The 27,783-nt window shown below is 37.9% G+C and overlaps 1 protein-coding gene across 6 annotated transcripts in view; it reads left to right on the top strand.

Annotated features, from left to right (window-relative positions):
• LOC104608507 (uncharacterized) overlaps window positions 1-27,783 on the top strand; it is a 59,133-nt gene that overhangs the window by 17,217 nt on the left and 14,133 nt on the right. For 3 of the 6 annotated variants that reach the window (XM_088888674.1, XM_010274525.3, XM_088888677.1), the window contains 2 exons: window positions 7,529-7,670; window positions 18,056-18,157. In XM_088888674.1, coding sequence (XP_088744800.1) covers window positions 7,529-7,670; window positions 18,056-18,157 — 244 coding nt within the window. Of the gene's footprint in view, window positions 1-7,514; window positions 7,671-18,055; window positions 18,158-27,783 lie in introns of all 6 variants that reach the window. The other 3 variants (XM_088888673.1, XM_088888675.1, XM_088888676.1) reach the window with 2 other exon arrangements.

The following is a 27,783-nucleotide window of genomic DNA, read 5'->3' as shown; positions in this document are numbered from 1 at the left end:
ATTTTAAGTTATTGGGCCAGCCTTTTATTTTTTTCTTTTTAAGTTGTTAAGTTAGGAAGTTATTAGGCCTTAGGCCCATTAGTTTATGTTATTTTAAGTTGTGACTGTTCAACTACTTAAAGTAGCCGCCCTACTAAGGGTATTCTTGTAATATTCCATTCTTTTATTTTAAGTATATAAATCAAGAGGGTTGGCAGCCAGATCTATTAAATTCTGGGGACATCCCACTCTCTTTTCTTCTTCTCTATTTTTCTCTATTGCTGAAACCTTTCAGCTTCTTCTACTTTTCTTCACAAGGCTCCACATCAACTTCTTTTCCCTCAATCCCCTATATTTTCCATTCCCCTATGTGTGTTTGGGTGTAAGTGTTTTGTTCCTGATCTATCTCTTAACCAGGGTAAATTGAATCCCAAATCTGTTCCATGTGTTTTCTTGGGTTATCCCTCTTCCCAAAAGAGTTACAAATGCTTCAATCTGGTCACACATAAGTACTTTGTATCGATGGATGTGTCCTTTGAATCTGCGCCCTTCTTCCAAGCCTCTCATCAGGGGGAGAATAGTGTAAAGGAGGAGAGGCAAGCTCCAGCTCCTCAAATTCCTCTTCCCTTTATTCCTAACTCCTCTCCATTCTGTGTCTTCTTGAGGCGTCGTAAGGGACAGGTGAACCTATTTCTATTGATGATTCGACTAACGATCTTGATGTCCCAATTGCTCATAGAAAAGGGGTTCGATCATGTACTACTAAGCATCCTATTGCTTAGTTCTTGTCCTATGAAAACATTGTTCCTTCATTTCGTGCCTTTTTGACTGCCATTGATTGTGTCTCAATTCCCAAAAGTGTTGTAGAAGCCTTATCTATACCTGAACGGATAGAGGCAATGAAGGAAGAAATTAGTGCTCTTCACAAAAAAACACCTGGGAGTTGGTGAATCTTCCTGAAGGCAAGGTGCCAGTGGGGTGTAAGTGGGTATTCACAGTAAAGTATAGAGCAGATGGGTATACTCAGGTGTATGGGGTTGATTATGTAGAAACTTTTGCCCTGGTTGCTAAAATGAACTCTATTCGGATTATACTATCCTTGGCTGTTAACTTTGATTGGGAGCTCCACTAACTGGACATAAAAAATGCATTCTTAAATGGGGATTTGGAAGAAGAAGTTTACATGATTCAGCCTCCTGGGTTTGTAGCACAAGGATGTGAAGGGAAAGTTTGCAAATTAAAAAAATCTTTATGGTATTAATTGTCTACGTTAATGACATTGTGATTATGGGGAATTGGGACTCTGAGATTCAAAAGGTCAAAGAATCCCTTGCTATGCAGTTTAAGGTGAAAGATCTGGGACAGCTATGTTATTTCCTTGGTATTGAGGTTGCTCACTCAAAAAAGGGCATCTTCATTTCCAAGGAAGTATGTCCTAGATCTCTTGTAGGATACGAGAAAGTTAGGAGCAAAGTCTATAGATTCTCTTATTGAGGAAAACCATCAGCTTGGTGATTGTATTGGAGAACCAGTGATAGATGTCAAGAAGTTTTAGAGGTTGGTAGGAAGACTTCTCTACCTATCAATGACTCGGCTAGATATAGCTTATGCTGTTGGTGTCCTTAGTCAATTTATGCATGCACCAACATCCTCCCATTTAGAGGCAGCTGAGAGGGTACTCAGATACTTGAAGAAGTATCCAGGAACTAGGTTACTTTTCAAGAAACATGGTCATATGAAAGTTGAAGTCTACATAGATGCAGATTGGGTTGGAACAGTTGATGATAGGAAATCAACTAATAGATATTGTACCTTTGTTGGTGGAAAATTGGTCACTTAGAGAAGCAAAAAACAAAGTGTAGTGGCCAGATCTAGTGCTGAGGCCGAGTATAGGGCCATGGCACATGGAGTTTCTGAAGTATTATGGGTAAAGAATTTGATTGGAGAGTTGGGCCTCTCTGTTGATGGCCCAATGTCTCTATAATGTGACAACAAGGCAGCCATTAATATTGCAGCCAATCCAGTTCTTCATGACGGGACCAAGCATATTGAAGTTGACAAGCATTTCATAAGGGAGAAACTTGAAAAGGGGGAAGTTTGTACTCCTTACATCAGTTCCAAGGAACAACTAGCTGATGTTCTTACAAAGGGTCTTCACTATTTGTGACATAATGAATTGTGTGACAAGTTGGGCATGATTGACATATATGCTCCAACTTGAGGGGGAGTGTTGTAATGTGTAGTGGCCTAGTAGGGGCATTTTTGCCTTTTCCCATTGTATTTGTTATAAGCTGAGACCCTAAGTATAAATACTAACTTAGGTGCCGCCAACCACTGATTTGAATAGATTTTCTTTTCTCCTCTCTATTTCTCCTTTCTTCCTTCTCTTCCTTCTCTCTTCTCTCTTCTTGTTCTATCGAATTACAGTTTCCATGTTGCCACAAGTAAGGAAGAAATTCATGTGGACTGAAACAACTTGTGAAATATGGGAACAAGCAAAATCTACTTATTTAGAGCAAAGGCACTATGCCAAGATATACCGACTGCAAGCTGAATCCTCTACTTGCAAGCAAGGGGAGAGAAGTCTCTCAGTGTACTACTCAGATTTGACATCAATCTGTAAAGAACTGGATCACTATCAAAATGTGAATTAGAAGTGTGATGAAGATGCAAGGGCATACAAGTCACTTGTTTCTCAACAATGGGTATTTGCTTTTCTTTTGGGGTTGAACCCTTCATATGAGTCTATTAGGGTGCAGATCTTGGGAAGTAAAGACTTACCATCAGTTCAAGAGTTTTATGCCTTAGTTCAGTCAGAAGAGAGTAGAAGAAGTGTGATGAATTGTGCAGGGGGGAGCCAGTTGCTCTAGCTGTCTGAGGAGGTATAGATTCAAATGTCAGAGGCTCCTTTAAGAAGGATGATTCTCAGAAGAGAGTGGGTGACAAGAGTAAACTTTGGTGCACTCACTGTCAGAAGACCAGACACACTAGATAGAGATACATGATGGGACTCCATGGGAAACCTAAATGGGCACATGAATTGAGTAAGAAGTCAACAACTGATCAGAGTAAGAAATCAATCCAGCAGAATAAAAAAAATATATAACTCAAGAGAGGCACCCTAGTTCTGACCCCAAGGAAGAGATTATCAACTCCTTTTGTGACCATTTGGAGTTATATGGTAGGTCACTTCGCCAGATGGACTTTAGTCCTACTCCTACCTCCTTTGCGTCTACATCAGGTAACACTGCCACTGCTTTCCATGTGTCATCTCATACATTTGATTCCCCTTGGATAATTGACTATGGAGACTCAACCACATGATTGGTAAGTCAAATTTATTTCAGGCATATAACCTCCTCTCTGGAAGAGATAAGGTGAGACTGGTTGATGGTTCATTCTCCACTATAGCCGACCAAGGAACCATATCTCTTCCATTCGGCCTTACCCTCTCTAATGTGTTGCATGTTCCTAAATTACCTATAAATTTGCTTTCCATTAACAGTATTACTCACTCGAATTGCTCAGTTACTTTCTTTCCTTCTTCATGTGTGTTTCAGGATTTGGCCTTGGGGAAGACGATTGGTAGAGGAAGCATGGTGGATGGCCTTTATGTGTTGGAGAATAAAGCTGGTCTTGTGGCTACAGAGTCCTTAAGTTCTTCTAGTGAGAGTCAAGTCCACTTATGGCATAGTCGTCTTGGTCATCTTTCTTTTGAATCATTGAAAGTTATGTTTTTAGAATTATTTAAGTCTTTGTCAGCTAGTGAGTTGTAGTGTCAGACATGTCAATTGAGCAAATGTTATAGAAGTTCTTTTCCTTTAAGAAATAAAAGATCTGAATTTTCGTTTCATATTGTCTATTCTGATGTTGGGGGCCTGTTACTCTATCTATTGAGGTTGGACATAAGTATTTCATTACTTTGATTGATGACTACTCTAGATATACTTGGGTTTATCCTATGTGATTTAGAGATGAAGTGCCAAAGATTGTGAAAGACTTTCAACGCATGATTTTCACTCAGCTTCAAACTAAAATTCATATTTTCCAGTCGGACAGTGCAAAAGAGTACTTTCATAATGATCTCATGGAGTTCTTTGCTTCATGTGGATCTCTTCATCGAAGCTCTTGTGCTAGGACACCCCAGCAAAATGGTGTTGCTGAAAGGAAAAATCGTCATCTTCTCGTAGCTCATGGTTTATTACTCCATATGAATGTTTCAAAACGCTTTTGGATGGATGCAGTTCTATGTGCTACATATATCATTAACCATATGCCATCTCGGTTACTAGAGTATAAGGCCCTACATCAACTTTTGTTTCCTACAACTCTGTTGTCCCCCATTCCAATGCTTGTTTTTGGGTGTCGTTGCTTTGTTCATGACTTGTCCCCTAGTCGCGGTAAACTCGATCCTTGTGCTATTCCTTGTGTTTTTGTTGGTTACCCTTTATCTCAAAAGGGTTATCGTTGCTATGATCCCACCTCAAGCAAGTACTATGTGTCCATGGATGTATCCGTCTTTGAGAGTCAATCTTTCTTCTCAGTTTCTCCTCAAGGGGAGAGTAGGGTTGTGGAGAAACACACCTAGGCTCAGACTCAATTACCTCATCTTCTTGATCCTCCTCCATTTCATGTCTTTTTTTGCCGCCATAAGAGCCAATAGAGTTTAAGAGTCGTGGAACCTGAAATTGTGCAACCAACATTATTGAATTCTCCAGAGGTAGATCCTCCTCATCATCCAGGTACACTTGTTCCCATTGATATGCTTGAACCTCTTAATATTGATCCCCCTATCATTAATGATCTTGATGTTCCTATTGCTAAGAGAGGGTGTTAGATCTTGTACTACTAATCATCCTATCTCTCACTTTGTGTCGTATGACCATATTTCACTTCATGTTGTGCATTCCTTTCTTCCGTTGATAGTGTCTCTATTTCTAGGAATGTGGCAAAAGCTTTATCCAAACTTGAATGGACAAATGCAATGAAGGAAGAAATTGATGCATTGCACAAAAATGGCACTTGGGAGTTAGTGGATCTTCCTAAAGGGAAGGAACCAGTGGGATGCAAGTGGGTGTTCATAGTGAAGCATAAGGCTGATGGAACAGTTGAAAGGTACAAGGCTAGATTTGTGGCAAAAGGGTTTACACAGGTATATGGAGTAGACTGTGTAGAGACATTTGCTTTAGTGGCTAAGATGAACTCTATTAGGATTCTTCTTTCATTGGCAACAAATCTTGACTGGGAACTTCACCAGTTAGACATTAAAAATGCTTTCTTGAATGGTGACTTAGAAGAGGAAGTGTACATGACTCAACCTCAAGGTATTTGCACCAAAGGTAGTGAGCAGAAGGTGTGCAGGTTAAAAAATCATTATATGGGTTGAAACGATCACCTCGGGCTTGTTTTAGTAGTTCCACTTAGCTGTTCACTAGATGGGGTTCAAACAATGCTAGTCAGATCTCACTCTGTTTGAAGAAAGGTGAAGGGAAAATTGCAGCTTTAATTGTGTGTTGATGACATAGTGATCACAGGAGTTTGGAAGACTGAAATACAGAAATTGAATAAATTCTTAGCCACTCAATTCGAGGTGAAAGGTCTAAGACCCTTACGTTATTTCCTTGGGATTGAAGTTGCCTACTCTCAAAAGGGCATCTTTATTTCCCAACGGAAATATGTACTAGATCTATTAGAGGATACATGCAAGTTAGGAGTGAAGCCAATTAACTCACCAATTGAACCTAACAATCAGCTGGGAGGCAGTCAAGGGGAGTTCTTGAAAGATGTGAAGAAATTCCAAAGACTTGTAGGGAGACTCTTATATTTGTCTTTAACTAGGCCTGATATTGCCTATGTAGTGGGTGTCCTTAGTCAGTTCATGCACAACCCTGGGACAACTCACTTTGAAGCTGTAGAGAGGATCCTTAGATACCTCAAGAAGTTTCTAGGAGCTGGTTTGTTGTTCTAGAAACATGGACATTTGAAGGTGGAAGTATATATTGATGCTTATTGGGCAGGGGCAGTCAATGACCGTAAGTCTACCGATAGGTATTGTACCTTTGTGGGAGGAAACGTGGTTACCTGGAGAAGTAAGAAGCAAAGTGTGGTGGCTAGATCCAGTGCTGAAGCAAAATACAGAGCTATGTCTCTCATGGAGTTGTTGAAATCATGTGGATAAGAAACTTATTAGGTGAACTAGGTTTTGCAGTTAACAACCCTATGTCCACTCTATTGTGACAATAAAACTGCTATCAACATTGCTGCTAATCCAGTCCTCCATGATAGGATGAAACACATTGAAGTAGACAAGCATTTTATTAGAGAAAAACTTGTGAGTGGAGAAGTGTGCACTCCATATGTCAGCTCAGAAAAACAACTTGCAAACATCTTCACCAAGGGTTTTCATCATGTGCGGCATAATGATTTGTGTGACAAGTTGGGCATGATTGACATCTATGCCCCAACTTGAGGGGGAGTGTTGAAATAGTTTACTTTATTTCTATTTTATTATTTTGTCTTGTTAGGGTTTGTTTGGTCTGTTTAAAGTCTTTTTTTATGGCTGTTATTGTACTTTATTTACAGCAGGGGCACAAGGGTCTTTTCCCTTTCTTTTTTGGTCGCCCTATAAATATTAATATATTCTGGCGCTGCCAGAACTGTTTTAGGTCGCCAATCTCTCTTCTTCTCTTCTACCTTCTCCCTTCTTCCTCTCTTCCCTTCTCTCTCTTATTTCCAGTCGTTTCTCTACTGTTAAGAAGAATCATAAGGAGAAGTAGTGGCACCATTTTCAGGGCCAATTGGTTTTGGCAACTCAATTCAGGCTGAAACTCAGGCTCTCCTACAAGGCTTGAAAGTTGCCGAGCAGTTTGGTGCAAGAGAACTGGAAATTGAAGGGGATTCACTATTATTTATAACTTGGGCAAAGCAAATCAACTCAGCACCTTGGAAATTCAGATTCATCTTCAGACAAATTGACTTTCTTTCAAAAAAATTTCAGTTCCAGCTTTGGTTCGGTTAAAAGGGTAGCAAATAGCTTGGAAGATACTCTAGCAAAGCAGGGGGCTGATAGACCCACTTTATTTTGGACAACTGTCATATGTTGTAACCTGGATCATTTAAAGATGACTTGCTATGTACTTCTACAGTAACTTTTTAAAATTAAATAAAGGAATTTACTTCCTGATAAAAAAAACTACAGTCTATTGGAAGTAAAATGGTATATTTCAAAATTTCATCTTTTTTTTTTTGAATTTATATGGAGCATTAGAAGTGTTTGTCATGTGTCATGAAACACTTTATTGTCATGCTAAATTTTCATCTAAAACATTAGAAGGTAGATGCATTTTTCTTCACTCCATGCCTTCGTTCCATGTGAAAACCTGATCATAACAACACTTTTTCTTCAGATTTCCTGATTTAGAGCTACCTATACTATTGATTTGAATGTTTCTTTGCAGTAAAAATTTCCAGATTTTCTAAAACTTCTTTGTTCTCCATTTTCCAAAGAAACATATTATTCCTATCTTATGATCCAGCTGGTTTTGCGCAGAAATTTAAGTCCCCAAAAGAAGGGGCATTATTAAGGACTGACATTCAAGTTGGAGATGATACAAGGTCATTTTTCTCTGTATCCCTATGGCAGAAACAAATGGGATCCATGGTATTTGCTGGTGATGTCATTTTGTTACAAAGTGAGATCTCATATGTCTTTTCAATTGCTCCAAATTATAACTATGGCAATTTTATTGTATGTTCAGGTTTTATATATACCCGGTTTTTATCACCTCAATGATGTTAGATTAAATCCTTGATACCATACTCTAGTTGGAGTTGTTTCTGCCATTGTCGAGATTGCTTTTGTAGTGGAGAGAATCAGAAGTATTAGAAAGTAGGGTTATTATGTATTTGTTTGGAATCAACAATGGAACTAGCTGAATGTTAATAGAGGAATGCAATTTTTCTCTGAAGAATGTTCTTTTTAATACGCTAGGAGTGATGGCTGTGGGTGATATAGTTCAGATTTGAACTGTTTGGGAAGAGAAAGCAGGCATCAAACCTTGAGGCTAATGCTTGTCTAAGCGATCCCAAATCAGCACCCAGGAATAAGCAAAACGACTCAAATTACTTTTCAAATAAATGATCAATATTTACTTTCTACTTTCAAATGCAAAAAGACTCTACACATGATCCCATTAGAACCCTTTATTTATAGAATCTATTTTCAATATCTCCTGATGAAACAAGAGGTTTTAAAAGGACTAAAATAGAGTATATGATGTGTAATTTTAATGATAATATGTATGTAAATCAGGATACATGTAAGATTGGAGACCAAGAGATAACTCAATGTGAACATTTCTGGTACCTTGGTTCAGTAATTCATAACAAGAAAGAGATTGAGGAGGATGTCAACCAAAGAATTAGAGTAGGATGGATAAAATGGAAAGGTGCATTTGGAGTTTTATGTGATAGGCGAATACCACTTAGATAAAAATGTAAATTCTATAAAATAGTTGTAAGGCCAGCAGCTATGCTGTATGGAGCAGAATGTTGGGCAATCAAGAATCAAAGTGTCTGGAAAATGAGTGTGGCAGAAATGCAAATGCTAAGCTGGATGAATGGAAAAACTAGAAAGGATAGGATCTGGAATGAAGTCATCTGTAGGAACTTAGGAGTAGCTCCAATAGGTGATAAAATGAGAGAAAGTAGACTAAGATGATTTAGTCACGTGCATGGAAGACCATCAGCAGCACCAGTTAGAAGTGATTTGTTACAAGTTGAAGGGGCTAGAAGGGCTAGGGGTAGACCAAAAAGGACATGGTAGAAGTAGTAAGAAATGATTTAAGCACTAATGATTTAACACTGGATATGACTTTAAATAGAATGGATTGGAAAAGCAGGATTCATGTAGCCGACCCCATATAGATGGGATAAGGTGTGGATGATGATGATTTCAATATATCCCGGTTCTATTTGGACTTGTTTTTTTTTGGATCAATAGGTTCTATTTGGACTTGAAAATTAATTATTAGTCCTAGTCTAATTCTGACTTTAACAGTAAATCAAACTTTCTAAATCTCCTAATCAAAACATAACTTGGAGACAAAGTAGTACCCTCCCCTAATATTATTCCTAATTACACCAAGAAATAAAATAAAATAAAACATAATATCCGAAAATCAGTTACTGATTATTTTTTCCCCCTTGAATGGAAAGGGGAAAATTCTATGGATATGTAGAAGAGTAGTACTATTATAAACAATATGGGAAGAGAGAAATGCTAGAATATTCAAGGAGAAGTTTGTATCAAAGTGTCTCATAGGGTGAAATCCTTAACTCTCTTTATCCCTTTCTTCTTGGATAATACAGAAGCTGGCAATAAGTTGCACCATCTTCTTTTGGAAGGAACATAGCTACAACAAATTGGAATCCTCTGCCAATAAGTATTGTAAAATTAACTTTTGATGGATGTAGCATGGAAAATCTAGGAAACTTAGGTATCGGCGCAATTGTCAAGGTGATGCATAGGTGACAGTGCACCCATGGAGGGTCATCTCACCCAAGTGCCTGGTAATTTATGTGGAAGGTTCCATACAATATTTTTATAATTTTTATTTTCAGATATATAATAAGAAAATAGACACTTTTTTGAAAAGTAAAATGAAATTTCATTGAACAAAATCTGGGCTCCCCTATTCAGGGTGTATTAGGGTACACTGTTTCTCCTAAGACCCCTTAATTATATTCCCAAAGGAAATACCCTTTGGCTTTGATTATGTGAAAGAACTATTTTACAAGGGTTTGTTAAATGTTGATGGACCCAGTAACAAGTCTGTTAAATATGAACATGCCCATTAAATTGGGCTCTCAAGAGATTAATGGGCTCAAGAATGATGCTATAAACAGGCCAGCACTTAACAATGGGCTTGCTACAACCGTGAATGGGTTCCACAATCTTTCACAGTGAATGAGACCCACTATGGGGTTAAATAGTGGGGATGACCCACTGTTGTGACAGTGGGTATGGCCCACTAGTCATCTTGTTTTAGTGGTGGATAAGATCCGACGAATATGAACTAGTCAAAGAATTGTTTATATGTATTCAACCGATAAAACAAAATCTCACAGGAGATAGGATTAGAAGCTCTTAGAGTCCTAATAAACTCTACAGAGAGATGATAGTAAAAGATATATGTATGCCTTAAAACAAAAGTCCCCATGCCCTTTGGCTCTTTGAGAGTTTATAAGGATTAAAATAGGGAAAGAAAGAAAAATGCCCAAAAATAAGATGTGTGGACAGGATAGAAGGGGAGAGACAAAAGAGGATATGCATTACCTGTATCACCCGCACCTTCTGTACTAAATGCAGAATTATCTATCTTCTTTCTTCTTTGTTCAACAGCATCAATCCTCTCACCCTCTATTTTCTCTTCTCTCTTCATATGTGGGATTGGTTATTTAACCCCTCCAAGAGCTACTTAATTTGAAATTTAAACTATTTCAAATTCACGTCATCTGAGCTGAAGTTAGTGGGCCAGCAGTCAAGTCTGGCTTTTTCCTTATTTTATTATATATATATATATATATATATATATTGGGGAAGCCAATAGCTTACAAGACTTCCCATTATTTTAAATATTAAACAGATTGCCCCCTCAAGATTTATCCCCTTATGTAGGAGATAAGGCTTGACTTACTCCTCCTTACATCTGTTATATGATTCAAATTTGAATCAGGCTCTTTGGATTATAAAATCCTGTTTTTACTCTTTTTTCTTCAAACAGATAAGACAAGTTTGGGGCGTTATCTCTTTTGAAGATGATTCAAGTAACTTGCTTTTCTTCTGTTCTTTCTTTCCTCCAATCTTTTTTCTCTCTTTTTCTTTTCTACAAGAAAAACATTATTTTGGCAGCACCAAATGGCCCTCCTTGGACTCAACGGTTCCACTTTGGGAGGGTTACATTTATGAGGATAGAAGATTTTTTTTCTTTAATAACTACAGAGGTCTCCTTTGGACCTTACGGTTCCATTTGGGAGAGTTCTCTTTCTTTTTTGCTTGGACCTTTTGGTTCCAATCCTCTATGTAAACATTGTGGAGTTTAAAGTTCTCTGTCATATATTCTTTTTTAATTGAATTAGATAATAGAACATCAAATTATTAAATTTAAATCTAGTTTAAATTGGGGTGTTAGCACATCATAAGTTTAAATTACCCCATTGTATAATTTCTCTGCAAACTGAACCCATATATTACAATGGTTATTAAGGCTGGTTAAAATTTTCTGCAAGAAATTCCTGAACTGAATATGCCATCAACCCAAAATCTGCCATAATGATTATCAGATCATCATGGAGTTCAAGACTGATTAAATCCTTAAAGTGAATTGGATGTCAGTTCTAAAACGTAAGTCTCCTGCAAGAAATTTCTGGACTGAATATATTATCAGTCCAAAATCTGTCATAGGAGACTGTTAAATTGAATACTAGTCCAACTAAATAAAGTGTTAGTCAAAACCTGTCATTAGCTGATTATGATATTAACATTCATTTGACAGCTTAAGTTACTTTCTTTAAGAACTAAAGGACCTGACCCGTAGATAGCTCTTTAAACAGAACTTAATTTCAAGAGAATAATGGAGCTGTCATTATGGAACATTTACGACCCTATCAGTGATATGAGGTTCAATGTTTTAAGCTTTGAACCCATCTAGTGTTTTAACTTGACAATAAGTATTAAGAAGAATACTACCTTAAAATTGGTTTACAGAAAATTTTTACCCTATGGTGGGTATTAAGGCTTCAACATTTGTTTTTTTTTTTTCTTTTTTTAGACATATATGGAGCTTAGTGCTCCCTTTATCATTTACTTTTGTTATTAATTAAGTATCTCTCTACTTTTTGCAGATGGAAAATGCAAGTTCAGCTTGGAATGTTTCTGGACATGTTAAATATGAACATGCTCTAAATGAGAATAGTCAACAAGTTAGTTTTGGGACAGAGTATTATAGGTCCATCCCAATTTCAAAATTGGGTATAAATGCCTCAAATGAATGCTTTATCAATTGGATACTAGTAGCGGAAGTACAATATGGTGACTTCGAGACTGACCACAACTCATGGGACAAGTAGAGTGTTGTTCAATAGCTGAAGCAAGATTTGAAGTTCTTACACTTGAGAAAGTTGACAATTCACCAAATACCCTAGTCAACGTAAAGATGAATTGAGAGATCATATCCAACATTGATGCACATGTTTGGAGATGGGGAGATAAATTTAGGTTTTTAGGTTTAGCTGACTTTTGCTCGAATTTGGAGTGGATTGAAGTAATTTTGAGAGACTATGAAAGAGAGCTTCAACAAGCTAGAATTTATGTGGCTGTTGTAATTTCTAGATATCCATATCATCGTAACCCAAATTGTCGAGCGAAGTTGGGTTGTTCAGCGAAAGTTGAACTTGAAGGTATTCCTTAGGATGCCTTGATCAAAGCCAAAGTATCAATCAAAGTGGCTTGGGTATTAAGGTTCTAACCAATGATCAAAACCTATTCGCCCAGGAAGAAGCTGTGACCAGATACAGATTAGGTAATCAACCTATTCGGTTGATATTGAGCAAAGAAATCCCAAGTTCACCACCACCATCACAATGAAGGGAGTTGGTGCGAGCACTCCACATTTCACAAAAGGCTCGCAAAACATTTGTGTTATGATGATATAGATATCTAGAAACTACAACAGCCCCATAAGTTCTAGCTTGTTGAAGCTCTCTTTTGCAATCTCTTAAAATCACTTCAGTCCACTCCAACAAACTAGGGAAAAAGTCAACTAAACCTAAAAACTTGAATTTATCTCCCAATTCCATTTCCATGTTCACATGTGCATCAATGTTGGATATGAGCTCTCAATTCATCTTTATATTGACTAGGGTATTTGGTGAGTTGTCAACTTTCTCAAGTGTAAGAGCTTTAAATCTTGCTCCAGCTACTAAACAACACTCTACTTGTCCCATGAGTTTGTTGTGATCAGTCTTGAAATCACCAGATTGTACTTCCACTACTAGTATCCAATTGATAAAGCATTCATTGAAGGCATTTATACCCAATTTTGAAATTGGGATGGACCTATAATACTTTGTCACAAAACTAACTTGTTGCCCATTCTCATTTAGAACACATTTATATTTAACGTGTTCAGAAACATTCTGAGCTGAACTTGCACTTTCCATCTACATAAAATATAGAGATAATTAATTAAAAACAAAAGGAAACGATAAAGGGAGCAATAAGATCCATAAAGTCATTCAGCATGAAGGGCTGAACTCGCAGCTGCGGGTTTGTGATGTCCTAGATGAAGAAGGGGTTTGACACCTAGATCAGGTTCATGGTTTTCTAGAGGAGGATGTCCTAAACAGCATTCAGGGGTCTGGTGTGAGGCTCTCCAACTGCCACGACAAAATAGTATGGCTAGCTGAGGTGAAGGGGGAATTTACTTTAAAATTGGCTTGGTCTTTTTATAGGACTACTCATCCTTCTGTGAACTGGTCCAAGGTGGTGTGGAATGCTCTAGTGCTAACCAAGATAAGCTTCTTTATCTAGAAAATTATGGTAGGGAAGGTTGGTGTGGATGCTGATATTAAAGAGCTGGGAATTCCCCTAGCTTTCAGATGTGTGTGCTGTCTTGACCCTTCAGAAGAAGTCATCAATCATGTGTTGGTGCATGGCTGTTTAGCTCGAAAAGTGTGGTTCTTCTTCAGCAGAATCCTCTCCATCTCAGTGGAGCAGACGTGGTGCTAGGCATTCAATGGTTAAGGCAGCTAGGACCCGTGGTCTGTGACTAGGCCCGTCTCACCATGGACTTCACATCAGGAAACTCTATAGTCCATCTACAAGGGAAAACATGCAAGGGCCCAAGGCCCATCAGTTTTGCAACACTAACAAAGCAAAGAGGAGATCCAGATCAGCCCATATTCATGCACATGGACTCAAAATTTCCTACTTAGATCTGTAATCAAATTTTCCTACATTAGACCATGAGGACAAGGTCGCTCTAAAGGAAGGAGGGATTGCCAAGACTGCTGGAACAGACCAACATAAGGCAGTTAATCAGTTTTACAAGAGGAACAGAAGGCAGTTAATCAGTTTTACAAGAGGAGGCCACATCAGCACAACTAACCATCCACTTGTAACAACTGCCATCCACTTGTAACAACGGCCATCCACTTGTAACAACTGTAACAATCAAGATTGTAAAACTATAAGTAGTAGAGCAGAAAAGGAATAAGGGGATGACTCTTTCAGCATTAAACTCTCTCTCTCTCTCCTTCCAAGAATTCAGGAGGTTGGCCCCTCGAAGAGCCCTGAGTTAGGCAGGTTCCTAACAACATTCCTTCTACTTTCCTCTCTAGACACAAAGGCATAGGCTTGATAAAGAGTTACCTAGCAATATCAAATTCATGGTTCAGTCCAACCAAGAACTCAAAGACCCTATTCTTCTCCACCAACTTCTAATAGGTTGCTGCATCCTTTGTACTCTCCCAAACCGTAGTCTCTCTAAGTGATCTATCTCCTTCAAAAGTGTTTTTAGTATGGAAAAATACATAGCGAGAGATCTATCTTCCTGTTTTGTTTTAATCACCCGATGCCTCAACTGATAGGCTCTAGCTACATTCTATTTCTGGGAATAAGTCTCAGTCACTCCATCCCAAATCTCTTTTGCAGTATTAGCCCACAAAAAAAATTTTCCAATGTGAGGTAACATAGAATAACACAGCCAAGACATTACCATATAATTATCTTGTACCCACTGGGAGGAATCTGTGTTAGGTTTCTTCTCCTCCCGAGTGATGTACTCCAATTTCCCACGAGCACCAATAGCCATCTTAGCTGATTGTGCCCATTCTAAATAATTTGTACCATCCAATTTTACTGTGGTAATGATCCTAGACCCAAAAGAGTCATTGATACTTCCTCCACCCAGACCCAGGTCACTAATGGACTTCTACTAAATACTCCAATCCTCCATTTCAACTTCAATCAGGTCAAAAATAAGGAATAATTAGGTAGAAGGCCTCCAAAAACAGATCAATCTCATGGACAAGGGTAGGACTTTCCAGATGAAGAAAACCTATCCGAAGAGAAATCTCTCTCCTCCCACCTTCTCCCGCCAAAGAGAAAAGTGAATTGATCTCTTTAGAGGGCTCTGAAACTGACAAAAATTGAACCACCCCCTATAGAAAACATAGAGAAGTCTAGAAAAGTCTGTTCGCTCAATATCAGGTCAAAATTGAAGAGTCCAACTTAACCAGGACTCTTCCTCGCACTCCAGTTCTTTCTGATTTTTATGCCAAAATACAAATCACCCTCTTGATGACTGAAACCCACTAAAAAATCCAAGAACTGGACAGTCTAAAGTAGATCAGTTAGCCCTTTATCTCTTCATACAATTGACTGATCTTGGACTGCATGGAAGAACTCCAAGAAATCCTAGTCTTCCTTTGATACCAAGTAGAAATTTGCTGAATCAAAAGCCTACAAAAGGAAGAGAAAGAAGAGATGTTTCTTGTGGAAGAAGAGAAAGAGAAGAGAAGAGATTGAGAAAGAGAGAGCTTCTTAGATCTGGCCGCCCTCTCCGTTGCTATTTATACTTTAATTAAAATAATGGTACAATTACTACTATGCCCTTGTAGGGCGGCTAACACATAAAACTGTATAAGAAGCTAAAAAGCACTACTCCAAAGGGTACCTACCAATAAGAGTATTGTGGTCCTCACTTGCTATCTAAACAAATAATAAACAAAAACAACTAATAAATCTCCACAAATCTGCACAAAAACCTCAACAGATATGAACATAAATAAGCTGATTATAGAAGGTGAGCTGGTAGTGGAATGGCTGCAAAAGGAAGAAACTGGATTCTGGAATTTCAATAGTGTAAGGAAGAAATTCAAGTGACTGGCACAAAATATGGATGTGAGACTTAGTTGGGTTAAAAGAATTGCTAATGCTTTTTGTTGATGTTCTAGCAAAGAAATGGTGGGAAGAAGTCAACTATGTTGGGCTCAATTGTAATTTTTAAGTTTTTCTTGAGGAGAATTAAGAAAGTTTACATATACTCTTTTTTGTATCTATTCTGCCTTTTTAATCATTAATGGAATTTGCTGTTATTGATAAAAAAATGGATGTTGGAAGTTAAGTTTTGAGCTTTTTATTTATTTATTTATTATTTTTTTTTAATTTCTTGACGTTGGCCTGGATAAGATCTTTGGATCTACCTCATTTGGTAACTAGATTCCTGGTTCTTTTTCCCCTTTTTTGTATGGGTGGGGTTGGGATGTGGGAAGGAATAAGTTTTTATATCCCACCTTATTGGTTGTTTTTTAATGAAGTCATAGGGAGGTTCATGTTAGACACCAGAAACCTTCATTATGTGTATTTAAGTGATTCCATCTATTTACAGGACCTTTTGGTCTTGGTATGCAAGAGAACTTATTCTGAAAAGATACTATGTTGGTCATGCTTGTTCAATAGGTGACTAGTGATATGTAAATACTAAATAGTAAATACCAACGGCAAAATGGAGCTGTTAGCCCATTGATACTGAAAATTAGTTTGACCAATGTTCCTAAATTACTTTGGGATGAAACTGAGAAGAAAAGGGAAAAAAAAAGAAAAGACTCCGAACAAGATCTGTCCTTGGTGAGTTGAAACAATTAAAGAAAGAAAACGGAATAGAGAAAGAGAGCGAGTGCAGAAACTAGAGGAGAATAATCCTCTTATTGGAAGAAAATCATTGTCCCAATTGGCCGGGTTTATTTATATACTTCACTTAAATAAAGAAGCAAGGTTGCATGAATACTCCTGTTTATAAAATGGAGTTTCCCAAACTGCCACGTGTAAGTTGTAATAGTAAATAGAGCTTAATATCCCTTAGACAAACTAGTTCTAGGTGTTAATAAGAGTAGATACTACTCTCAGTGCACTTAGTATGAATTATTTGCACTTTTTCTCTACTCAAAATATGCTTATTTCTTCTTTCCACAGGCTCCAGCAGCCTGTCAAAAAACCAAAAATGAAAAAGGTGCATCCTTGTATGTCCAGATCTCTCGTCAGCCAACCCCAGAAGTCAAGTGGAGCTTTCTGGCATACAACACTTTACACCCTGATTCAGTATTTAGAATTGGGGTGCTCTATGGTGCTCTACCACAAGGGTCTTGTCTAGAGTTGCAGTCCAAAACAAGAAGCTGCCTTGCTAGAATTGGGGTGTCCCAGAAAAGCTGAGATGGAAAAGCAGCCAAAGAGGACACATTAAGGCTCAGTTTTGAAAGAGTACAAATACAAACATGTACAATACAAGTACCTACAAAATAATAAAAAATACAAGGCATTGCACTCTACATATTTGTATTCGTACTCCTTCTAAACTGAGCCTAAGGGATTGGAAGGAATGACCACTGAAAGTCAACCTTAGGAATCAACATCAATCATCCATTGATTGGCTGATGCCAACCATGTAGATAGGAGACAAGCAAGGCAATTACCTCCCATTTGATTAAAATTTATCAAAGTTTGGAGCCGCATACCTTGTTACCTGAGGTCCAACTATCACTGTAACAAGGTTACTCACATTTTTCAAATTTACTTATGCCAGAAACTGATTTATGTGTCAGGATTCAGGAATCTATTATCACTTCTATGGATAACCTTGTGTCAATGTTGAATACCAACATAACCAATGCATTTTTTTCCTGCTAGCCATACCATTTTATACCATAAGAATGCCCCTTTTCTTCCCTTCTGAACAAACCTGAAAAGGCCTTTTCTTTGGAATCTTTTCCATGAAACCTGGTTCTAGCTCTGAGCTCACATTCTTAATCCTCACTTTTACTTTTCTGATGGCACAAGTGATTTGCTATTTTTTGTTGTTGTCTAATTTTCCATTCTCCATTGCATTGAGTACTATTTCATATGTAATCCATTTATGTGCATATCTTTTATAGTTTATTCTTTTATTCATGGCTGTTTTTAATTATTTCTTTTCATACTATTCCGAAATTCTATGCATGCTTGATTTTTTCCCTCCAGATGTTAAGGTTGTCAGATTTGGAGAAACTATTGAGGCCAGAACAGTACATTTCTCATCGCTACTATGTTTGGTCCACCCATATGATCTTCTTGAGTCAAAGGGTATTTCATTCTTCCTGTCACCAGCTTTTTTGAATCTTAAGAACTTTGTTAGATGATGTAGTTACCTCTTCCTTAATTTTTTTGTAAATAGTTGGCTGTAACCAATGGTAATTAGATCTGTTTTAGTAAGAAAAACAGCAAGAAAACAGGAGAAAAAGAGAGAGAAATCAGAAGGGAAGAAGACAAAAAAGAATGACAGAAGGGGTGCAGAATCAGACCCAAAGATTGCTATTTATATTAGACATGATAGAGTTGGCAGCATAAGGGTAGTGTGGTCTTTTGTCATGTAATTAGAGGTGAACTGTCTATTTTGTCTTTGTTTAAGTTGTATGTCCCATACTTAATGAGGGACATAATTGTCTTTGTATTTCAATGCATAAACTATAAATAAAAGGTTGGTTGGCTGAGAGAGTGAGATCTTTTTCTCTCTGGCCGATCTCTCTATTTCTCTCTTCTCTTCTTTCTCTTCTTCTCCTTCTCTCTTTCTTTCTTATTTCGGACCTAGAACTGAACCAGTGTTGATTGAACCATTAATGTGGTATCAGAGCAATGGAAATCAGTTTTTTTTTTTTTTCTCTTTGCATCGCCATATCAGATCTGAGTTTTTTGAGATATCTCATCAACCAGTTGGAAGATCGATAAGAGGCCAAAAAGGGTTGGTCGTTTTTCCTTCTAGGAGGTAATCATGCCTCCAGTATTGTGGTGGTGTTTGTTTCAGTGGTATGCTAGAAACCTTCTACTCGATGACTCGAAGAGGGCTGGTTCGTAGACAGGTGTGAACAGGACTTCATAATTGGACTATATAACATGGTGTTTTCTCCCCCTTTCAGACTGGATTTCAATTGTTTGGTAGTTATGATTGGTAGATATGTGTAAGGACTGTTTTTTACAATAGGGTTTTGATGCTGAACCTTACGACAGTGAGTGTTTCAGAAATAGTTAATTATTTGTGGTGTAGTGAGTGCGGAATAGTGAAGGGTGCTCTTGGTGATTGAAGTTTTTATTTATTTTTTTTAACAATGGAAACGATTAGAGAGGGTAGTGATAATAAATCTGGTGTTATGATTTCCCCCCATTACCTAAATGTACTGATTGCATCTATCAAATTAAATGGTGAGAATCATGTGCCATGGGCTAAGTTAGTGGAAGTGTTTCTGAGAGTCAAGAAGGTAAAATATGTGAAGGAGGAGAAACCCTCATCTGAATCTTAGGGGTACAGTGAGTGGGAACAAGAGGATGCACAAATTTTGACTTGGTTGTAGAATACAGGGCTGCAACTTGGGCCGGGTTGGCCCGAACCCAACTTGAAAAAGTCGGGCTGGGTTGGGCCGGGTTGAAGATCAGGTTAGGGTTAGGATTGAAATTCTTGAACCCGACCTTAGTTTGGGTTGGGTTAGGGTTGACCCCTCGGGCAACCCAACCCAACCCGAACCTGACCCCTATAGTACTAGACTACTAGTCTACTAGTCTACAACTCTACTACGTGTCATATATATATATATAATTATATATATAACATACACTGATTTGTTTAGATGCATGATAGTTGTATAGCCCCCCTACATACTAGCATGCCTTTCTTTAAGTTAATCACATCCTAATCAAGTAATCAACAAAACTAAAACCCTAATAACCTTTTGTGTTTTTTGAAAATTTTATTCTTCTACTCTCCTCTTTGCTGCCCATCTACAGTGGTCGACTGGTCTCTTCTCTCCTATTTGGCTGTTTGCCGCCCATCTACAAAGTATAGACTACAGAAGTACAGAGTCTACACTATAGTGGTCTACCATCTAAAGTGTTCTACTCTCTCCTGTTTTCCGCCCAGACGCTCATCACCCATAGCTGATAGCTTGCTGCTGCATAACTGCAAGTGTTAAATCTCATTATTTTTTTTTGATTTCTTCCTTTCCTTTCACGTGAGATCAAATGGTGTTTTTAACTTTTTATTGGTATGTACAATAAAAATATTAAAGCACAGTAGATATTTTTAGTTTTTTACCAATATGAACAGATATGAATAAGCCATTCACCTGTTCGTCACTTACAACTCACGGCTGATGGCACACCATTAATTATTTTTTGTCTCAAATGGTGTTTTTTAGTTTTTTACTAATCTAAACATTCACCTATGTTCGTCACTCAACACTGACACAGTCACATACTATTTCAGATTTTTGGGTTAGGTTTCTTGTTCTAGGATGATTAGAATAGGGCAATAGGGCCTGTTATTTTACTATTTGTGTAATTGTTACTCTATTAGTGATACCTTAACAAGTTAACATAAATCCAGGGCGGAGCTTGCTAAGTTTCTACTTTCTAGTTGCTATACTATTTAATTGTTTAATTGTTCATTGGGTTTGCCGAATTCTTAACTTTTTCTTATTTTAAAATCTAACAAAAAAGTAAACAATAGTCTGACTTCATCTTTGTTTTTATTCTAAATCAAGGCTGTATTATTTTAGAATTGGTGTAATTCTTTTATCCTTTATTTTTTTTCTATAAAGAACTCAGAAATCATAATACACTTATTTAAGGAGTTAAACTGTTAAAGTATTCTCTTTCAAAAAAAAAAAAATTATTTAAGTATTCTTTCTTTTCGGCAGTCCAACAAAATAATTGTTTTTAAAACAAAAAAAAAAAATTCAAATGATATCGGCCATTGCCACATTAAAAACTTGAAACAAGTTCCTTCCAATGGATAACTACCTTTTGACATGGACTTGTCTTTTCCTTTTGTCTTGTAATTTTTATGTATGACCTATCAAATGTATTCAAATTATTTGCTTGATCCTATGAGTTGTTATTAGTGATTTTATTTCCATAATTTTATGTTTCATTATTGTTGATTTCATGAATTTATATTTTTGAGAAAAATTCTGTCATAAGTCATAATTCATGATAATCAAATACTTATTTTTCTACTAGATTTTAAGGGATGGGAAGAAGGTTGGGTTGGGCCCAACCCAAGCCTAACCCAACCCAAAGTTGACATTGGGTTGGGCCGGGTTGGGTTAGGGTTTAAGGAATTAGTTAGGGTTAGGGTTGGGTAGGTCAGGATGAAGGTCGGGTTGGGTTAGGGTTAGGGTTGGGGATTTAGAATGTAGGGTTAGGCTAGGGTTGGCCTCAACCCGACCTAACCCGACCTGACTTGAAGCCCTCCCAGCCCAAATCGACTTGGTTGTATCTATTCCATGGAGCCCAAAATTAGTGTGAATTTTATGTTCTTAGATACAACCAAGTCGGTTTGGGACCATGCTAAGAAACTTTTTTCTGACCAAGGTAACACCACCTGAGTATACCAACTTTATCGGGAATACTTCAATTTGCAACAGGGAAATTAGAGCCTAGAGGCATATTATGTTAGTATGAGCAACCTTCGGAATGAGCTTATTGTGTATCACTCCTTGACCTCATATGTTAAAATTCAGCAGCAACAATGGGAACATCTTGATGTGACAAGGTTTTTAGTGGGATTGAAATCTGAATATGAACTTGTGAGGGCACAAATACTAGGAAAATCTACTCTTCCCTCTCTTGAAGAGTTGTTTGCCTGACTCCAAAGAATTTCTATTGGATCTTCGGAGAATTCTACCCTCTCTGATAGGTATGTTTTTGTGGTGGCAAGAGGGGGAGGGTCGTGGGAATAGGGGTGGTGGAGGTGGATGTGGAACCCTAGGGAATTGAGGTGGTCCTATGTTTAATTGTACTGGTGGACGAGGAGGTGGATGTCGAAATTCAGGGGGAGGTCATGGTAGAGGACAGAGTAATGGTCCTAGGAGGTGCACATTGTGGGTTAGAGATATTGTCAACTTCTGTTATGACTTGCATGACCCACCCAATACATGGGCCAATCATGCTGTGACTAGTGGTGGTGGTGCAGTTAGTAAGAACCAGCAGGCTGATTAGACACCTTCCACATCTACAGGTGCTTCTAGGAAGGAAATGGTGAGTGTCCCACATGATGAGTATGAAAAATTTCTTTAGGCTTCCTCTCAACAGAACACAACTCTTGCTCACTCAAGTATGGCTTGTTTGGCATCCAAGCATTAACATTGGATATTGATTATAGAGCCTATGATCATATGACTGGGACTCAAGGTGTGTTTTTTTCTTTCTCCTAGTCTTCCACATCACAAATAGTTACCCTAGCTAATGGTTTTACCTCTCTTATTTGTGGTGTTGGTAATGTTGACCTACATATTTATCTTTATCCTCTGTTTTATATGTACCCAAATTCCCATTTAACCTCATGCCTGCTAGTAGATTGACTAGATCTCTTAATTGTTTTATCACCTTTTACCTCTCTTCTTGTTTGCTTCAAGATCTCAAGACGAGGATGAAGATTGGTGGGGGCAAAGTTGGTGGATTGTATTATCTTGATGGTGGTGGTCTAAAAGTAGCACTTAGTCTTCCCTCACTCCTCTCCAGTGGCACTGTAGACTTAGTCATCCATTTCTCAAAGCTTTAAAGTTATTTGTTCCATCATTGAGTCATCTTTCTTCTTTGGATTGTGAGTTGTGTTAGTTTGGAAAACATCGTAGAGTTTCCTTTAGTTATAGGGTTGATAGTCGGGTTTTGAGTCCTTGTTCTTTAGTTCCTTCAGATGTTTGAGGTCTAAGTAAAATCGTGTCGTACAATGGTTACAAGTATTTTATAATTTTTGTTAATGACTATTCAAGGATGACATGGCTTTATCTTATGAAAGAAATAAGTGAATTGTTCTGTATTTTCCAAAACTTTCATGCTGAAATTCATACTCACTTTGGTGTTCATGTTAAAATTCTCCATTTTGATAGTGTGAAAGAATATTGTTCAACACCATTTCATCAATATTTAGAGCAACACAGTGTCATTCATCAAACTTCTTGTACTTACTGTAACAGAATGGCATGGTTGAACGAAAGAACCGACACTTACTTGAAACTACTTGGTCCATTATGCACAATATGAATGTTCCCAAGCGTTTTTGGAGTGATTTTGTACTTACATCATGTTTTCTCATCAATTAGATGCCTATGTCTATCCTTGGAAGTTAGTTACCTTTCTCAATCTTGTTTCCTACTTAATCTCCTTTTCTCCTTACTCAGAATTTTCGGTTGTGTATGTTTTGTTCATAATTTAGGGCCTAAGTTGAACTATTTAGATGCACGTGCTATAAAATGCATCTTTCTTGTCTATTCCAGAACCCAAAAAGTGTATAAATGTTACAACCCCAGCTCTCATCGTTCATTTGTGTGTTCATGTCACTTTCTTTGAATCTATTCCCTTCTTTACAAGTTTGGATGATCCTCATCCTTCAGCGTTCCCTCTTCCTATTCTAGTTGAGGACCCCATTCCTATAGTTCCCGTTGTGTCCAAGCCTTCATCTTCTCTAGTGCAGGCTACTACTAAAAGGCCACCCATCACACAAGTGTATACTCACAGACGGGCATTGACACCTCATCCAGTCTATTCCTTGTCGATAGATCCAATAGTTGTGCCTCTTCCTTCTAATCTTGATCTTCCCATCAACAATTTATATTTCTTTTATCCTGAGTCTCCATTCTTAAGAATGTCTAGGAAGCTATTACCTCCCTAGGGTGGCACTAAGCAATAAAAGAGGAACTGTCTGCACTGGCACACAATCACACGTGGGAGCTTACCACTCTTTGTTCTGGTAAGCATGTTGTCGGATGTAAGTGGGTGTATACTGTGAAAATATCTACCAGATGGTAGTGTGGAAAAATTGAAGGCTGAGTTAGTGGCAAAAGGATACTATCAGTTGTATGGAGTTGACTACACAAAAACTTTTTCTCTAGTGGCCAAGATTGGTTCTGTTTGAGTATTGATTTCTTTAGCAGCAATGTATCATTGGCCCTTCTTTCAGCTTGACATTAAAAATGCCTTCTTACATGATTACCTTGAGGAAGTATATAACCACCGGGGTTTGTTACTTAGGGGGAGGGTGGTGAGGTTTGTAGACTTAGGAAGGCAATTTATGGGCTAAAACAGTCTCTACGTGCATGGTTTGGTAGGCTTAGTGTAGTAAAGGAGTTTGGTATGAAACAGTGCTAGGTAGATCATTCTGTGTTCAACTATGAATCGGAGGTTGGATTGGTAGGTTGAAGACTTTTCTGCATGATCACTTCCAAACAAAAGACCTTGCTGAAACAGTTTTTGGGAATAGAAGAAAGTATGTTCTTGACTTGCTAGAGGAGACATGACTGTTAGGTGTCAAACTAGTTGAAAGACCTATGGAACCAAATGTCAAGTTAAGTATTGATGCAGGTGAAGAGTTTGAAGATCTTGAGAGGTACAAAAGGTTGGTAGATAAATTGAACTACCTAACTATCACTCAACCATACATATCATTTGTAGTGGATGTGGTGAGTCAGTTTATGCAGCATCCTCGGGTTCCACATTGGGGTGCAGTTCTAAGGATTTTTTCAGATATTTGGAGTTCCAGGTCATGGATTGCTATACAAGAATGGAGAAGCTCTTGAGATAGAGGAGTACATAGATGTCAATTGGACTGTCTTAGTTTTTGATAGGAGACCCACTATAGGATATTGTACCTACCTTGGGGGAAGTTTGGTGACTTGGAAGAGTAGGAAACGAACTATAGTAGCAAGAACCAGTGCCAAAGTTGAATATAGGGACATGGCACATACTACATGTGAACTATTGTGGCTGAAAAATCTTTTGCAAGAGATGGGATCCTCAATTGATAGGCTTATAAAGTTGTATTGTAGCAATCAAGCCACAATACAGAAGGGTTTTGATCTTAGCATTAGGACTCGTTATGTTTCAATGGATGTTACCTTTGATGAGTCCACTCCTTTCTATGATTCATCTCTGTGGAAGCATTGTTCATAGGGGGAGCATTTGTCACAATTGTTTGCACTCCCCCTTCATGTCCCTGTTGAGTCTCTTGAGTCTCCTTCTATTCCTGATGAGTCAGGGGGGGGGGGACAATCATCTCCTGCTTTTTCCAATATTCATGTTCCTCCTCCATTACCTCCTCGTCATCTTTTTAATCCCAAGTGGTACCAACGGCAAAGGACCAGGAGTAAGCAGATTGTTTCCTCTACATCACATGAGCCACCTGCACTTCCAGTTACTAAAGAGACAACAAATACTAAGGAACGTCTACCGGTTGGGCAACGTGGAAAGCTGACACCAAGGAAGGTTGGACCATATGAGATATAGTTGAAGTCATCAATGAGAATGATTATAGACTAAAGTAGTGTTTTAAAAGGCGTGGGAGGCGTACGCCTAGAGGCGCGCCTCTAGGTGTGGCGCTCCCAAAATGCCCTGAGGCATATGCCAGAGGCGCTGACACCTCTGAGGCGTACGCCTCTTGCGCTTTTTTCATGAGGCGTGCTAGAGGCGTACGCCTCATGTGGTTCATGCACATCTGATATAAAAAGACAGAAAAAAAAAAGAAAGAAAAGGAAAGGAAAGGAAAGGAAAAAGAAAGGGAAGGGAAAGAAAAAGAAAGAGAAGAAAAAAAGAGAAAAGGAAAGGGAAGGGAAGAAAATATAAGGGGAAAGAAAGTGGTTTGCCCCTTTCTTTATTCTTCTTAATATAAAATGAGATCCCCCCTTTATAAAAGATTTTTATTAAATAATGTTATGCACCTTTGTTCTTCTTAATATAAAAGATTTTTATTAAAAGTAAAGAAAAAATGAGATCCCCCCTTCCTCTTTATCCTCCTCCTAATCCCCCTCCTCTCAAGGCTTATGCCTCCTTGTGTTTGGGAGGCTTGTGCCTCTTGCGTTCTGAACTACACCTCACGCCTCTAGGTAGTGGAACACCTTGCGTCACGCCTCCGTGTTTTAAAACATTGGACTAAAGCTACCCAGCCATATACGTAATCATGATGTTTTCAATGTCAAACACTTGATACCATATGTTGGCGATCAGTCAGATGATGATTTGAATCCGATGATGGATTCTCCCCAACCCGGGGAGCAGTACAGGAGAAGGTCAATAAGTTCTATGCAAGTTGGGACCACTCCAAGCATAGTTTTCAAGGTGCCAAGGCGAGGCTAGGTGACTGGGGGGTGCCTAGTCGCCTAGGCGATGGATTTTTTATGTTAAAAACATAGATCCTAGGGTAGTTCCCTAGGTACCATAACCATATTTCTTTAATAATTATACATGATTTTCATAAGAAAAGTATAAATTTCATATTAAAGTATAGAAAATCAACATATTCATGAGAAGAAAAGAAAGAAGGAAAATAAAATTCAAAAAATATAGGGGCTGAACCCTTATTTTTGTTATAGGAAAAGAAGAAAATAAAAAGTATTGGTAGTAGTAGTAGTAGTAGAAGAAGAAGAAGAAGAAGTAGAAGAAGAATATATGGAAGAGAAAAATGTGGTGATTAGATAAAATTTTTAGTTCTTCTTTACTTATTGGTTCAGGTTTTTTAAGTCTTTGAGGGTTCAATACAGCATTTAGCAATGTTTGTGTTGATTATACTCTAATAAATAAGAAAATAATAAAAAGAAATTAGTATATAAACACACAAAATGATTATTTTAGTTTAATAATGTCTATTTTATAATTATAATCTCAAAAAAGAATGAATAAAAAAGTATTTTATAGTAGGAAGCAGAAAACTGTTAGGCGATTAGGTGAGGCGAGCCTCAAAGGGCGCCTTGTTGCCTAGGCGTCACCTAGGCGCCCACCTAGGTGTCGCCTTGACAACTGTGACTCCAAGACACATAAGAAGCTCGAATGACATCACTTATCACCGAGTAATCAATTACCAAGTTAGCGCCAATGCAGAACTTCTATTCTGGTTTGAATTTACCAGGTTAGCGCTAGCACGAAATTTCCATCTCAATTTGAATTTACCAAGATAACACCAACACAGAATTTCCATCTTAGTTCGAATTTACCAAGATAGCACCAGCACGAAATTTCTATCTTAGTTCGAATTTACCAAGCTAGTGTTAGTACAAGACTTCTATTCTAGTTCATAATTACCAAATTAGTATTAGATCATGATTTCCGAATTTTTGTTCAATTAGGAATTTCTTTTTGAAGAATTTTAGTAGGATTCTATTATGGAGTGTTTTCATAGATTAGGAAGCTTTCTTGTAGGAGTCATAAGGGTGTATGCCTATATAAAGAGTAGCTAGGGGAAGGCTAAGACAATTTTTTGATGTTGATTTCTCTTAATTATTTAGTGAAGAATTCTTCTTCATGATAACTCGACTTCTGCTCTTTTCTTTGAAGCTTTTCTCAACGTGGTTTGTTTTCGTACTGCGCTAGTTTCAAAGGTTACTAGGTGTTGGTTCAGCTGATATTTTGTTATCCTCTTGTCTGGGTTGGGTATTAAGTCTTTAGTTACTGGGCCTATTTTTATTTAGTGTCTTATTTGGCTGGGTGTCCCATCACTAATCAGGGGCATCCTAGTCCTTTTATGTAACTTTATGTACTGTTATTATATAAGTGAACAGGGCCGGCTGATGAACAGTGCCCATTCGAACATTTCTTCCTTTCTCCTCTTCTTCCTCTTCTTCTTCTCTGCTCACTTGACAGGTTCAGTTCGGCAAACATGGTATCAGAGCACTAAAACTCGCCTGGTTACAGCAGCTGCCTCGCACCTCTCTTTCTCTCTCTCACCTTTCTCT

This window comes from Nelumbo nucifera, chromosome 5 (assembly GCF_055504915.1).
Source record: "Nelumbo nucifera cultivar China Antique chromosome 5, China Antique-T2T, whole genome shotgun sequence".
Lineage (NCBI taxonomy): Eukaryota > Viridiplantae > Streptophyta > Magnoliopsida > Proteales > Nelumbonaceae > Nelumbo > Nelumbo nucifera.
Note: the sequence above shows the minus strand (reverse complement) of the source record. Positions and strands in the feature narration are given on the sequence as shown.